Source organism: Sorex araneus, chromosome X (genome assembly GCF_027595985.1).
Source record: "Sorex araneus isolate mSorAra2 chromosome X, mSorAra2.pri, whole genome shotgun sequence".
Taxonomy (NCBI): Eukaryota; Metazoa; Chordata; class Mammalia; order Eulipotyphla; family Soricidae; genus Sorex; species Sorex araneus.
This window is the reverse complement of record NC_073313.1, coordinates 371,132,165-371,146,217: the sequence shown is the minus strand read 5'-3', so window position 1 is coordinate 371,146,217 and position 14,053 is coordinate 371,132,165. Positions and strand designations below refer to the sequence as shown.

The 14,053-nt window shown below is 57.0% G+C and overlaps 1 protein-coding gene across 3 annotated transcripts in view; it reads right to left on the bottom strand.

The window, feature by feature from the left end:
• Positions 1-20: 20 nt before the first annotated feature.
• RMDN2 (regulator of microtubule dynamics 2) overlaps positions 21-14,053 on the bottom strand; it is a 35,971-nt gene continuing 21,938 nt past the window's right edge. The window contains exons 6-12 of one of the 3 annotated variants that reach the window (XM_055121715.1): positions 12,743-12,818; positions 11,933-12,010; positions 9,824-9,922; positions 9,325-9,378; positions 9,160-9,240; positions 8,049-8,102; positions 1,956-5,799 (exon numbers count right to left, since the gene is read on the bottom strand). In XM_055121715.1, coding sequence (XP_054977690.1) covers positions 5,743-5,799; positions 8,049-8,102; positions 9,160-9,240; positions 9,325-9,378; positions 9,824-9,922; positions 11,933-12,010; positions 12,743-12,818 — 499 coding nt within the window. In that variant the 3' untranslated portion in view covers positions 1,956-5,742. Of the gene's footprint in view, positions 1,023-1,955; positions 5,800-8,048; positions 8,103-9,159; positions 9,241-9,324; positions 9,379-9,823; positions 9,923-11,932; positions 12,011-12,742; positions 12,819-14,053 lie in introns of those variants that run through there. The other 2 variants (XM_055121714.1, XM_055121716.1) reach the window with 2 other exon arrangements.

Below are 14,053 nucleotides of genomic sequence, written 5' to 3'. Positions count from 1 at the left end.
TCACAAGCACCACATGTTAATAATTTTTAAATCAGTATTCATTATTTTGATCAAGAACAAGTTAAAATGTAATTACTCTAGCAAATAGAAACGTAGAATGAGTTGAATCAATTTTGGCTCAAATACATGAAGTGAACTTGTTGAAACTGTTTGCCTCTTTGACATCATGGGAAATCAAGTTTTCATCCAAAACTTGCATGAGACTGAAAAGTCTCCGGTTGCAACTGTAAGAGGCCCTTTCACCACCTCCGATAACTTTATTAAAATCAGATCACAATACAGACTCTCTTTTTGAAACAAGTCCTGTTCCTGTGTGGAAATCCACGGTCTCCTGGCGTTTGCATCTCATCTTGAGGCCGTTTTGGAGCTGGAGTTCTCCCCAGAGTCGGTGAGGATGGGGTGGCAGAGACGAGGCGCAGGGGGGATGAGAACTGGCTTGTTGTTCATTGGTCAGGTGGCCAGGAGGCCGGGAGGGGGTGTTGTAACTGGCCTCACTTCTCTCAGATCATTCTAGATTATTTTTCCCATTTGAAACTTTGTTTAAACACTGTGACTGACCAAGTTGTTCCTCATACAGTCCTTTCAGGGGTTCTGTTTCCAACACAGTCTCACACCAGCACAGCCTTCCCTCCACCGACGTCCCCGTTACCCACCCCAGCCCGAGTCCGCCTCCTTAGCAGGCGCAGAGTAAGTTACTCTCCATTGCTTGCTCAACAGCTAGCTGAAGTGGCGTCGGGGAAGGTTTTGCCCGCAGGTCTGCCTGGCTCTCCCCTCCCTGAGCTTGGTGGCTTCACAATTCCCCGTCTAATTTGCCGAGCTTGTCCTGGGCTGCCAGTGGCCGTTACGTGGCTGTGCGCTCTGGCTGTGGCCGGGCTCCGGCCCGGTGGCGGCTTCTCTCCGAGCTGAGTGACAGTTTTCAAGCAGCACGCGTGTCTGATCTGGGGACCCAGGGCTGAGGACTTGTGCCCCTGGAGTTGGTCAGACGGACCGAAGACAGGGAACGGGAGCCACAGTCTGGGCAGCTGATGTAAAGAAACCGGAAACCGTAAAAAGGGGTGGGCATCTGTGCAGCTCTGATCTTCAGGGCGTATAACCTGCATGCAGGGAGCTGAGCGCTGGCCGCATCTTATTTATTTATTTATTTATTTATTTATTTTTGCTTTTTGGGTCACACCCAGTGATGCTCAGGGTCACTCCTGGCTTTGCACTCAGGAATTACTCCTGGCAGTGCTTGGGGGACCATATGGGATGCTGGGAATCGAACCCAGGTCGGCCGTGTGCAAGGCAAACGCCCTACCCGCTGTGCTATCGCTCCGGCCCCACATCTTATTTTTTTTTAAACTTTTTGAGTCACACCCGGCGATGCACAGGGGTGACTCCTGGCTCATGCACTCAGGAATTACATCTGGGGGTGCTCAGGGGAACCTATGGGATGCTGGGGATCGAACCCCGGTCAGCTGTGAGCAAGGCAGACGCCCTCCCCGCTGTGCTATCGCTCCAGCCCCGCTGGCCGCATCTTATTCAGCGGGACTCTCCTTGCCCAGGGGGTGAGGCGGGAGTGGACGATGGCCATGTGTGGGGTGGGGACAGGAAGCAGCAGCGCAGCGCCTGGGAAGGAAGATGGTTCAACATTTCCCCGTGCGTTCTGCATTCACTCACTTGCAGACCAACTGCATTACCGAGAGAAAAGTCACTTCAGATGCCTGGGCTGGCTCCGAGTAGATGTGAAAAAGCAACCCAGCAACATAGCAGATGTTTTATGACTTGGGATTCCCCCCACCCCTTTCTCAGTAATACTTTCATTTAGGACTGGGGATGGGCACAAGTGGCCGATTCTCCCAGCAAGTCCCCCCCCCGCCCTCTCCCCCGCACACAGCTGGGTGCACCCCCTCAGCAATGAGCATGTTTTTCATCGAATTTTAATGAATAAAGCCTGATCTCTCTCCCACCCACCCCCCACTTTTGTTTTTGTTTTGGGCCACACCCGGCAGTGATCAGGGTCTACTCCTGGCTCTGCACTCAGGGATCACTTCTGGTGGTGCTCTGGGAACCATATAGGATGCCAGGGATCGAACCCAGGTCAGCCGCATGCAAGGCAAGTGCCCTCCCCGCTGTCCTATGGCTCAGTCCCAAAATATCTGCCCCTTTTACAAATAAAGATCTGGGTCAGTAGTTTTGAAAGGTTCCAAGTCCACCACAGACTTCAGGCAGCCCAAGTTCTATTTTTTTTCTTTTTTTGGCTGTGGCTATTCCAGACATTACGGCCCACCTCTGCCCCTCCTGCCCAGTAGCAGGGAGACTGCCCGCTGTGTGGGCGGCCACCCACCATGGCTGACTGGCTGGCAGCTGTGTGGCAGCTCCAGTCTGGACGTCTCGCCACGTCAGCCAGCTCCAGATGTGCTGTGTCTAAGGCACAGATGAGTAGGGGCATCAGTTGTGCTGACGCTTTTCGTGGAGAGGAGAGAGCGAGGCTCTTCGAGGGTGTCTGGTGTCCATCACCTCCTGAAAGGAAGACAAGACCCAAAGCCAACAGAAACCCCACGGGGGGCCGTGGGAGACGGACTGGAGGCTTTGCAGGAAACCTCTCTCCACTTCTCCCCGCGGGAGTGGGTTGACCGGCCCCGTGAAGGTGAAGGCCACGGCCTCTAGGGATGGCGTCTGGCTCACCAAAGTTTGGCTGGTTCCGTGAAGCTCTCAAGGGCCTTGCGGAGAAGCCGCGTTCCACACCCCGATGCAAAAGAAAGGAGTGTCCGTGGGTTTCCCAAACTGCGTGTCCAGGACTTAGCTCTGTCCTGCGAAGCCTTGTGACTGCGCCCGCGCCCCGTTGGGAGCAGCCCGAGCTGCCTTGCGGGTCACTGGTTCTGCCACTCTGCGGAGTGGGGGGAGAGGGGAGGGATTCTTCCAGGATGTCACTGGCTGGGGACAGCTGTGTCCCCAACCGTTTCCCCGAATTTGCGCTTCTCCTGCCTGCGTACACGGCCGCTGTGGTTTCACCTGGCGCCGATGTGGACCCGGTGTGGGGCTCCTACTAGACCAAACAAGTGTGTCCTGGAAGGGGAAACCACATGGCACCGTTACCACAACACCAAAATCACGTGCACAGTCGTTCTTGTTGAGGTGTTTCCCTTTGTACCGCAGCGACTTGGCCATTTGCCTGGCCCTTCCGGAGGCCGACTGCAGTCCCGGGTGAATGCTGTGCCACGCGGATGTGCTTGGTGTGGATGAGCCAGCAAAGGGTGGGTGGGCGCCGTGTGGGTGGGCACCGTGTGGATGGGCGCCGTGTGGACGGGCGCCACGCAGCACTGTGTGGCTGTGCTGCGTGGACAGGTGCTGCGTGGACACACGCCCTCCTGCCTGCGCCCTCAGGCTGCTCTGTCCTCAGCTGACCCTCGCGCTCAGCTCCCCGCCACCCCGCGGGTGTCTTTGGTGAGTGAGTGTAAACCGCATCAAGTCCAGCGGTCGCGCTGGAGCTGAGCGTGCCGCCCCGTGTCTGCACAGCTGATGGCCTGAAGACAGCACCCGGCCCTCGGTGTCGTCCGGGAACCCCGGGGCACCCCGCCCCCGCAGTGCACTGCCCAGGACTTTGGGCTCCTTTGTGCGTGTGGACACAGGCCCCTTTCTGTGTTGGTCACAGCACACACTGGGTCGCTGTCGGGCGTGTGCCGAGGTGTCCTTGCTGCTGCCACTGTGACCCCGTGTCAGGGAACCTGGCTGGTGAGACGCTCGCTTCCCGGGCTAGGGCCCCTCCTACAGACGGCAGGACTGGGCGGTGCCCAGGCCATGCTTCCTCGGAGTCCAGTTCTGTGCTGCTGTGAGGTCGCCAACGGAGGCAGCACCCTGAGACGGGGGCAGCGCGGGTGTGAGGGAGCCCCCGGGTGAGGCAGCTCAGGCCTGGGGGCTCAGTCCTTTCGGGGGACAGGGGTCCTGACAGTCTGTGCAGGGGCCACCCCGGCTCCCTGCCCAGGGCACCCCGGGAGCCCTCAGGTCCCCATCTGAGTCACCTCTGACTCCTCTGGGTCCCTCGTAAGGCTGCTGTCTCCTGTGTCTGTCCCTGTCCATGCTGGCGGGACAGCCCCTCTGGGGCATCGCTATGAGGGACGCAGGGTGCCCGGGGGAGGGGGCAGGGCAGGAAGGGCCAATGCCCTCAGGGCGCTGCAGCACGCGGGCGTCCCCTGCTGGTGGAGTCACATCTGCACCGACACGCCCCCACACCGAATTCCAGTTACGCCAGAGACCCCTGGGTAACCAGGAGCCCCGGTGCGCCCCAATCCCGCCAGGGAGCCTGGGCGGAGGGGGGCTGGCTCAGGGCAGAGCACCTGCCTTTGTGAGGGGGCCTCCTGAGCGCAAACGCGTGGGGCCCCAGCCCTGCTCTCACGGAGCCTGAGCTGGCCCAGGCCCTCGGGGTTGCGTGTGGCTCTTCGGGGGCTGCAGGGTTGGGCAGGTCCGGGGGCACCTCACTCCGTTCTCCTGGGGCAATGGCTCTGCGCGGCCGCTGCCGGGAGCCGGGCTTGCGGGTGTGTTTGCCGGCGTACGGCGGAGAGGGTAGCTGCTCCCCGGGACTCCCAGGCGGGCACTGACACCGGCCCGTTCCCTCTAACCGCAGCCGGCGCGTGCAGAGCAGTCTGGCGTCGGGAAGTGAGACGGCACTGTGGCCTCCGTACCGGAAGCGGTCACCCTGCCTGGGTTTTAGGGCAGCAGACGGGGTTGCTGGGCCCTGACCCCGGGCCTTGGGCCCGCCCCGAAAGGGCCCAGCCTCGGTGGCCCGCATGCCCCAGGCCCCGTCTGTGCAGTCATCACGGTGGGGATGAGCTGGGGGCAGCGGGGGCTCCCCAGTGGCCCGCGTGCACAGAGGGTGGGGAAGGGCTGGCCACGGAGGGGGGTTGGTGGGAATGACCATCCTGCTGCTCCCTCAGACAAAGAGATGAAGTGGGGCCCAGCTAAACGCCCCCTGGTTAAAGAGCTGATGCATCCTGTAGTCTGAGCAAACATCTGTGCTGAAGAGCTTCCCACAGCCGTGTTGAGAACGCCCGGCCTCGTTCCTACCAGCACCGAGTGGCAAGAAAACGGCCCGCGGCTGCTCTGACGATTCAGTGTCTCTGCACGGTACTCGTCCCCGACGACGGTCACGTCCGGGTGCTCTCCTGGCAACAACTCCCTCACGCCTTTGGCCTTTCTCCCCTTTCGCACTCGCATCAAGGGGATTCTTTGATTTGGAAAGTCCTCATTGAAGCAGCAGAGTGAATTATATGACATTGGTTTCATGATTTATTTCCAGAAATAGTCCAAATGCTAGTTACTGATAGGAAAAATACAAAGCTTACACGCTTAATGATCGTTTTGTACTGACATGGTAGCAGGTAGCTTTCAGGGACCGTGATTCACTGTGTGTAACCTGTGCTAACACTGGCCAGAGGAGCATTTTCCTTCCAGATCTGAGCCCGCCGCCCTTGGAGCGAGCAAGGGGAAGGTCGACGAAGATCACGGTCCTGGCCAGTGTCAGTCGACAACAGCTGTTGGCTTCTGTTTTTTTTTTGATTTTTGATTGTGTAAGTTTGGCTTTGGGGCCATACCCAGTGGCGCTCAGTGCCGAGAGGCCCACCTGGCAGTGCTGGGGGGAGTGGGTGGTGCCGGGGCTTGAACCGGGGGTCCCGCACGCACACGTGGACCCTGGGCTCAGGCCCTGAGGCCACTTCTCGGGCACAGCAGGGCCACCTGGGACTGGCTGGAGAGTCCAGTTGGTGTTTACCTCTTTGACAAGGAGCCGAGCATGGCTCGTGCCTGCGACTCGGCTTCTTCATCCTGCAAGGACAGAGAGGACATGTGAGCGCGCCCCGGGCCCTGGGCTGTGGGAAGAGCACTTGCAAGAGGGGTGGCCGCCACCGGGTCTGGCAGCGGGGGCAGGAAGGAGGGGTCCTTGCAGGCGGGCTGACTACGGGACCCCACTGTGGGGTCCTGAGCGGGAGCAGGCCTTGACGGGGTGGCGAGAGGTGTGACCGGCCAGTGCCCGAGGGCCAGTCTGGGCCGGGCGCTGCCTCCCGCACCTGCTCTTTCCTCTGTTTCCATTTTGCTTCTCCCCCGGGAAGGCAGATGCTCATCACTCAGATACTGCTGCTCCCGCCCCACCCCCCACCCACAGCAGCTGAGCCCCCTCCAGCCCCCCAACTCCTTACCCCCACCCTCCAGCTGCCCCCACCCCGGCCCCTCCCGCCCCCCACCCCCAACGCCTCTGACAAGCGCATGTGCTGTGAGTCTCTGCAGGCTCCTGTCAGTTTGCTCGCCGGCTCTGCCTCTGCACAGACCCGAGAGGCGGACTCCTCCCACGCTAACGTCCTCTGAACAAGGACGGGGCTGGAGAGGGTGGAGACAAACCCGGTGGACGGGCAGTCCTACACAAGGGTCAGCGAACATTTACTCAGGATCCATCAGAAAGGCTTTCAGAAATTAAAAACAAACAGACGAGGGGAACTGGGCAAAGTATGTTTTTGGAAGTAGTTGCTTGCTAGATTAAAAAAAAAAAATTGGGGCTTGAGTTGGTGGCGGGCTCAGCAGATGGGCTGCCCGGGGCTCGGAGCAGGAGGCCACAGGCTCCCAGGGCCACGGGCTCCCCTGAGCAGGGCCAGCGGCCACCCTTGGGCACTGTCAGATGCAGCCTAAAGCCCAAACGAAACTTTCCCCGACAGTTTTAATCCTGAGCACTGCGCGCTGCTGCTACGCAGTGCCCTAAGCCCACCGCTCTGGGCTGCACAGTACCTCCCGAGCAGTGCCGTCAGTGGCCGCGGCAACCGGGCGGCAATTCAGTGCTAGGGCCAAGGCAGTCGTGTCAGCAGAACTAAAGCAGGCCCAGGGGCCTCAGGCCCGCCACGAGCTCCCCGGCCTCCCAACCCAATTGCTGATGGCCCTGAGAAAGGAAGATGAATGAACCTCTGATACTAATGTGGTTTTTGAAAGCTCTTACATAAAAGTCTAAATTTATGTGTCTCTTTGTTAGCCTTGGGCTGGCTCAGGAAGGCTCCCTTATCTAAAATCAATCTCTCGCAAGAATGCAGACAGGAAATGATTTCAGTATGTACAAGCTGTAATGAAAGATTTAAATTTAAGATCACAGCTTAGCAATATCTCTACTGACACACCGCCAAGAATTTCTCCACGGCTGCCTCAGTCTGAGAGCCAGCACCCCCCCCTCCTGCGGCCTCCCCGCAGGCTTCTCCCCAAGTCCTACCTATGTGTGCAACTGTGTGTGCATACATGCATACACATGTCTCTGTGCATTTACGCACAAGGCATGTGTGCACAAGTGCCTCTGTATGCATGCATATGCCCCCTGTATGCATGCATGTGCCCCTCTGTATGCATGTGCATGTGCCTGTGTGCATGCATGTACCTGTGCATGCAAGTACATCTATGTCATGCACATCTCTGCATGCATATACACATATAGGTCCATGGGTGTATGCACATGTGCATGTGTCTCCGTCTACGTATGAAGTGCCACTGTCTGCATACATGTGCAAATGCATGTGTGCACATCTCTTATGTACACACTATACCTGTGTGCGTGTGGATATGTGTGCACATTTCTTACCCACACACATACACCTGTGTATGAAGCACACATGTATGGGCATCTGTCCTTGTGTGAGTTCAAGCATGCCATTGCGCCATACACCTTTATGCACGTGTGCAAATGTGCCTCTTGCGGAGCTGGAACGGAAGGAGGGGGCAGCTCTGCGTTGGCGCAGGGGCGCGAGCAGCTTCAGAAGAGAGTCTGGGTGGAATCCAGGTGGCTGGGGGGTGGCGGGGGCAGAGGGGGTGCCACTGGGGAAAGGCTTCTACCAGGCAGGGACCCGGGCGGGCAGGTGGGCCACTGTATGCGTGCATATGCATACAGAGACAGGGTGAAGCCGGGAGGCAGCCAGGGCTCAGGGGCTAGAACCAAACCCCGAGGGTCCCTAACGTGCAGCCCTTCCATGGGAACAGCCAACTTCATGCCTGAACATTTGCATGTCAGGCCAGATGTGAGCACTCATCATACTAAGCTCCCCTGTCACCTGTGTCCGAGGCAGAAAACAGCTTGATCTCATAATCTGCTCCAATCTCATATTCTAAAAGGATGCATAGACACTCGCACTTAAAATGACTGCACAGCTCAGCAACAAAACCAACCAGAAAACTCCACAGCGAGTAACGGGGAAGGAGCGAGAGACACTTCTCCTGGGACGCCTGAGAGCCAACAGGGGCACGGAAAGATGCCCACGGTCCTGTCGGGAGGGCGCACATGACAAGGACAAGCGACCCCTGGACCGAGGGAGCCTGGGCGGCTGTGGGGAGAGGAGCAATGCAAGGGGGTCCGCCTCTGTGGGAGGCAGAGTGGCGATGTCTCAGGACTTAGAGAGGGTCCCTCTAGGGTCCAGCCATTCTACCCCTAGGTAGCGATCTGGAAAATGGGAAAGCGGGAATGTAAAAAGATAAATGCACACCTATATTCACTATGGCACTACTTACAACAGCCAAGATTTGGACACCTGAGAGTCCAGTGATGGGTGAGCAAAGGACATGTGGCCGACAGACCCGGGTGCGGGGGGGTGGGGGAGCTCACTGAAGAGAGGAAGCGCTCTCGATCTAGCCACAGCCTGGGAGGAACTCGGCGAGGCTCTGCTCAGCGAGAGGAGCTGGATGAAGAGCGATGAATTTCATCCACGCAAAGGATGCCAAGAAACGAGAGAGGGGCCAGAGCGACAGTGCAGCGGGGAGGGCACCCGTCTTGCACGTGGCTGACCAGGACCGGACCCCCGGCACCCCATCAGGTCTCTCGAGCACTGCCAGGAATAATTCCCGAGGTCAGAGCTGGGATAAGCCCTGAGCACTGCTGGGTGTTGCCGACCCTCCTCCCCAAAAGAAATTAGACAAATGAGCACAACACCCTGAAACAAGAGTTTCAGACACGCGCTAAGGCCCAATCTGAGGCTGTGTGAAGAAAGGGGCAGGGGTGGCAGCCAGGATGAGAGACCCACGCGGGCGGAGAATGACACACACCCCACACCTCCGGGCCGGCAGCAGCCAGCGCCGCTGAGTCAAAAACACGGTTTCCTGGAGCCAAGTTCCAGACGCAGCCGGGCCAGCTGCTCCCGCCGAGACCCGGGCAGCACGTGCCTGACTCACCTCTCTGCTCACGCAAGGCAGCAACTGCGCCAGGTCGCAGAACTTCAGAGCTTCAGGCACGCTGTCGAGATCCACGTAACACTAGGAAGGGAACAGGCCCCACGTTAAAGGCCAGCCCGCCCGGGTCATCGGCGCGAAGGGACCTCGGAACAGCGGTGCGGTTACCTTGGCCAAGAACACGTAATTGTACTTAGAAAAACCAGGTTTTAGCTCTTCAGCCTGATTTTATGAGAGAAAGAGAAGAGCGAAAGGTTAAACCACAGTAGCAAGGACAGGGCACCTGTTCCCAGGAACCAGGTGGAACTGAACCGCGCTGTGACCTCAGTGCGGCCAGCGGTAGCGCTGCCCCCTCAGGCACGGGGGATCTGGTGTGACCTGGGCCACCAGGGCGATGCTCTGGGCCACTCCACAGACTTGGCACCCTCCCTTCGCTCCTGCCCACAGCTGACCCTCGGCCCAGACTGTCTCTCCAGAGCCCCGAGCACTCGGCAGGGCACTACTGCTCCAGGCCCCAGTTTGGGCTTCAGACACGACTCTCCCGAGAGGCCTCCAACAGAGGGTCCCTGGGCTGCTTGAGAGGGGGCTCGGTCAGAGACTGAGCGTCCCTGGGCCCGAGAGGCGGCAGGGACAGCATGACACCGGGGCAGTGTTCAGACCACAGTACCTTCAGGAAGTCTTGCAGCGCCTCCGTGACGGTTGAGGTCGGCATTATCCCGAACAGAGTGGCGGCCATTCTCCTCTCGATCCAGCTCAGCCTCGACACCTGCGGGCACGGCACACGTGCTGTGGGCGCCCCTGGCTTCAGTGTGGGTGACTGTGTGTGTGCGAGTCGACGTGAGTGGATTTCGATATACGACTGTGCACTTGGTTGAGTGTATGCATGTGTGAGTATGTGTATGTGGACTGATGAGTGTATGTGTGTGAATGTGTGTATATCTGAGTGGGTGCACTTACGTGTATGTGTTAGTGTGTGAATGAGTGTGACTATATGTGTTTGTTAATGTGCTTTTTTCTGTTTTTTGGCTTTTTTGGGTCACACCTGGTGATGCTCAGGGGTTACTCCTGGCTCTGCACTCAGGAATGACTCCTGGCGGTGCTCAGGGGACCATACGGGATGCTGGGAATTGAACCTGGGTCGGCCGTGTGCAAGGCAAATGCCCTACCCGCTGTATTATCACTCCAGCCCTGTGTTTGTATATGTGATCATGTATTTGAGTGAGCATATGTGTGTGTGTGTGTGAGTATCCTTGTGTGTGTCTGTGGCTTCCGGGCCCCCACGCTGGGCTCTGAGAGCAGCCCCAGATGCCTCCGTGGGGGCCTTCTCTTCTCTCCCGTGTTTGCTGCTCGGACCCTGCTGTCCCCGGCTCTGACCCTCCAGGAAGAAAGAGCAGAAAGCCCAGAAGATCAGTTTCCATCTGAAACAACCATTTCCTTCCTGGGGCTTTGCGCCCAGACTAAAGCGTGCCCATTCTGGCCCGACCTGAAGCTGGGACAGGCACTGGCGCGATCCGTGGAGCAGGATGTCTGAGGACAGGATGCACCGGGTCCCAGCGCGGGGTGTGGGGGTCATGGCCCTCTCTACCCCTCACCGTCTTCTAAAGCCTCAAGGAAGAAGCCTGTCGAGCACGGTTGCATCACCCTGAAACAGCCTTTCTCTTCATGGTGACTCGGCCCTGACCCTCAGGGCTCAGTGCTCACATCCTGTGCCGTTCTTAGAGACTGATTCTTTCCAAACTCTGGGGCTCAGCGCTGCCTCACTGCCACAGCTCACGGGCCCCGTCTAATGATGGCCTTGAACACAGGAGCACATGGCTGATGCTCAGCCGCACAGGCTGGAAACAAGCCGCATGGGAGGAAAGCAGCATATCCTGCCCTGTACAGGGCAGTGTCTGAGCACACACACACACACACACACACACACACACACACACACACACACACAGAGGCACGCGTGCCTGGTGCATGAGCCAGTATGTACATGAACCTGCACATCTGTGAGTCTGAGCATGTACCTGCACATGTCTACACAAGCATGTGGGTACCCACACACATGTATCTGTGCTCACGTGTGCACACATGCTTGCTCACATGTGGTTATGCACATGGTGTATGCATATACATGTGTATGTCTGTAATTACACGGTGTCTGTACCATAGTAGAGAGCTCAAGGGGAAAAGCAAGCAGTGAAAGAGAAACACCACAGGGAACCTCACAATAGCCAACACAGGGAGAGAGAAACACCATGGGGGAGCCTCACTCCAGCTAACACTGTGAGAGAAACACCACAGGGAGCCTCACAATAGCCAACACAGTGAGCGAGAGAGAAAATGCACAGGGAAGCCTCGTTCCAGCCAGCAGTGAGAGAGAAACACCACAGGGAAACCTCACAATAGCCAACACAGTGAGAGAGAAACACCACAGGGAAACCTCACAATAGCCAACACAGTGAGAGAGAAACACCACAGGGAAACCTCACAATAGCCAACACAGTGAGAGAGAAACACCACAGGGAAACCTCACAATAGCCAACACAGTGAGAGAGAAACACCACAGGGAACCTCACAATAGCCAACACAGTGAGAGAGAAACACCACAGAGAGCTTCACTCTAGCTAAGGCACAGAGAGAGAATGTTGGGCTCAGGCAGGGCCTGCCCAGGAACACCCATGTCCCTGTGTCACCTTATGTACTAGAGCATATGCGTGTGTCCATAGGCAGGTGCAGCCAATCCGTGCACCATCTAGAAAGTTCCCGGTAACAGTTGGCAACTTACAGCGTAGCAGTACCTTCCTCTGAGGTAATACAAATAGGGCTCTTCAGGTAAGAACTCGATTGCTTTATCTAGATGTTTCTGAAAGACAATCGGAGAGAGAGCAGGCTTTAGGCGCTGTGGCCTGGAGGTGCCCCTGATACTCCCTGGGGTCCTGCCAGTGTCGCCCTGCTGCCCTGCTCCCCCATCCTCTGCACCCACCTGTCAGCCACCCGCCGAGGGGCCTCACGGCCAGAACAGCCGCGTTTCCCTGGGGGGCACGTGTGGAAGGAGAAGGACAGGGTCACAGGAAGAGGGGACATCTGAGGTGAGTCTGCTACCAGAGCAGCCCCGGGGCTCTGCCCTGAGGCTCACAGACCCCAGAGGCGAGACCCCCAGAGTGCAGGAGAGCACCAGATGCTGGGGCCAATTTCTTCCTGGCCGTCAATATGGTTCTAGCAGCTGGAAAGCCAAGAACTCGCCATGGCCCTGGTGGCCCCTCTGGGGGGTGGGGTGCTGTCACCCATAGCCAAGTCTGGGGAGCTCAGGACAAAACAGACTGGTCCTCAATCTTTGAAAGAACACGACTCATTCATGAGCAGCCCCTTGTGGGTGGGAAAACAATAATCTTCAACCACTGACAGACTTTCAGGTCACATTATGATTACTTTGGTTTTCGGGTCACACCTGGTGGTGCTCCTTGCTCTGTGCTCAAGAGTTACTCCTGGTGGGACTCGGGGGACTATTATGTGGTGCTGGGGATCAAACCCAGGCTGGCCACACACATAAGTGTCTTAGCCCTCTGTGCTATCTCACTGGCCCCTCAAGAGATACCTTGAAGCAGTGTCCATAGTTGATTTTGTTTTGCAAACCCTCAAACTCAGACACGTGGCCACACAAAACCGCGTACCTGCAAAGGATGGAAAATGGGGTGTCAGTGGTCCTGGACACAAAGACCCACAAGTTTCCTCTGAAAAATACCTCTCACGTGTCTGTTAGCGTTTACTAAGGCGGTGACCCAGCAGCCGCAAGGGTGTGACACTAATTCAATGTCAGTCTCTGCCCCCAGGGGCGGGGGCACCCTCTGTCCAGCTGTGTGCTGGGGCTGAGTTGATACATTTCTGGCTGGGCGAGGAACGGTCACCGTGTCCCCAACACTACCGAAGTCATAGGAGGGTCACAGACGTCTCATCCCTCAGACACTGACATCCAGGCAGCTCTGCCCTCCAGAATGAGGACAATGAAGACCAGTTCCCGTGGCCTCTATTCTTGTCACCTGAAAATAAAAACCCTGATCGGGGCCGGAGCGATAGCACAGCGGGTAGGGTGTTTGCCTTGCACGCGGCCAACCCGGGTTCGATCCCCGGCATCCCATATGGTCCCCCAAGCACTGCCAGGAGTAGTTCCTGAGTGCAAAGCCAGGAGTAACCCCTGAGCATCGCTGGGTGTGACCCAAAAAGCAAAAAAAAAAAAAAAAAAAAAACCCTGACCCCAAACAAATCAAACTCAAAGGTGGGGCTGCTGGAGCCACAGACAATGGGGGCTGCTAACCTCCAACTTAGGCCCTTTCTAGAATTCTCTGTGTCAATATTGAAAGTAAAGCCAATTATGGACAAGATTCTCGCTGGAACTATGAGAACAGTTCCCTGTGGTCAGAATTGGCACCAGGGCCCGTTACATTCGGAGAAGCAAAGGAAGAATCTGAATATTTAAGAATATAAAATCTGGGTTTAATATTTGAACAAATTCATGATTAATTTCAACATAAGACACCACACACACACACCCTTCACTCCCCCCAGTTTCCCCATCTCTACAATGGAAATCAGTTGTTCTGCGAGTTCAAGTCAGGAAGAAGCATGTGGATATAATTTGTGGATGGCAGAGCAGAACAAATGTGTCAGACATTAGTTACTATGAAAGCTGGGCCAGCAGGCTACGGCCTGGCTATTGATTCTGTTCTCCTAATTCTAGGGGCAAATGTTGTTTTATTTAGATTCTCTTCAGAAGCTTCTGGAGGCTTCAAATGAGAATTGCAGTTGGAAACCATGAAGCTAAAAACCCACGCGTCTCCAAGGTGGGCTCTGGGGACAGGACGGCACTGCGACCCTCACCGAGGCTGTGAGCAACAGGACCTTCAGCCGG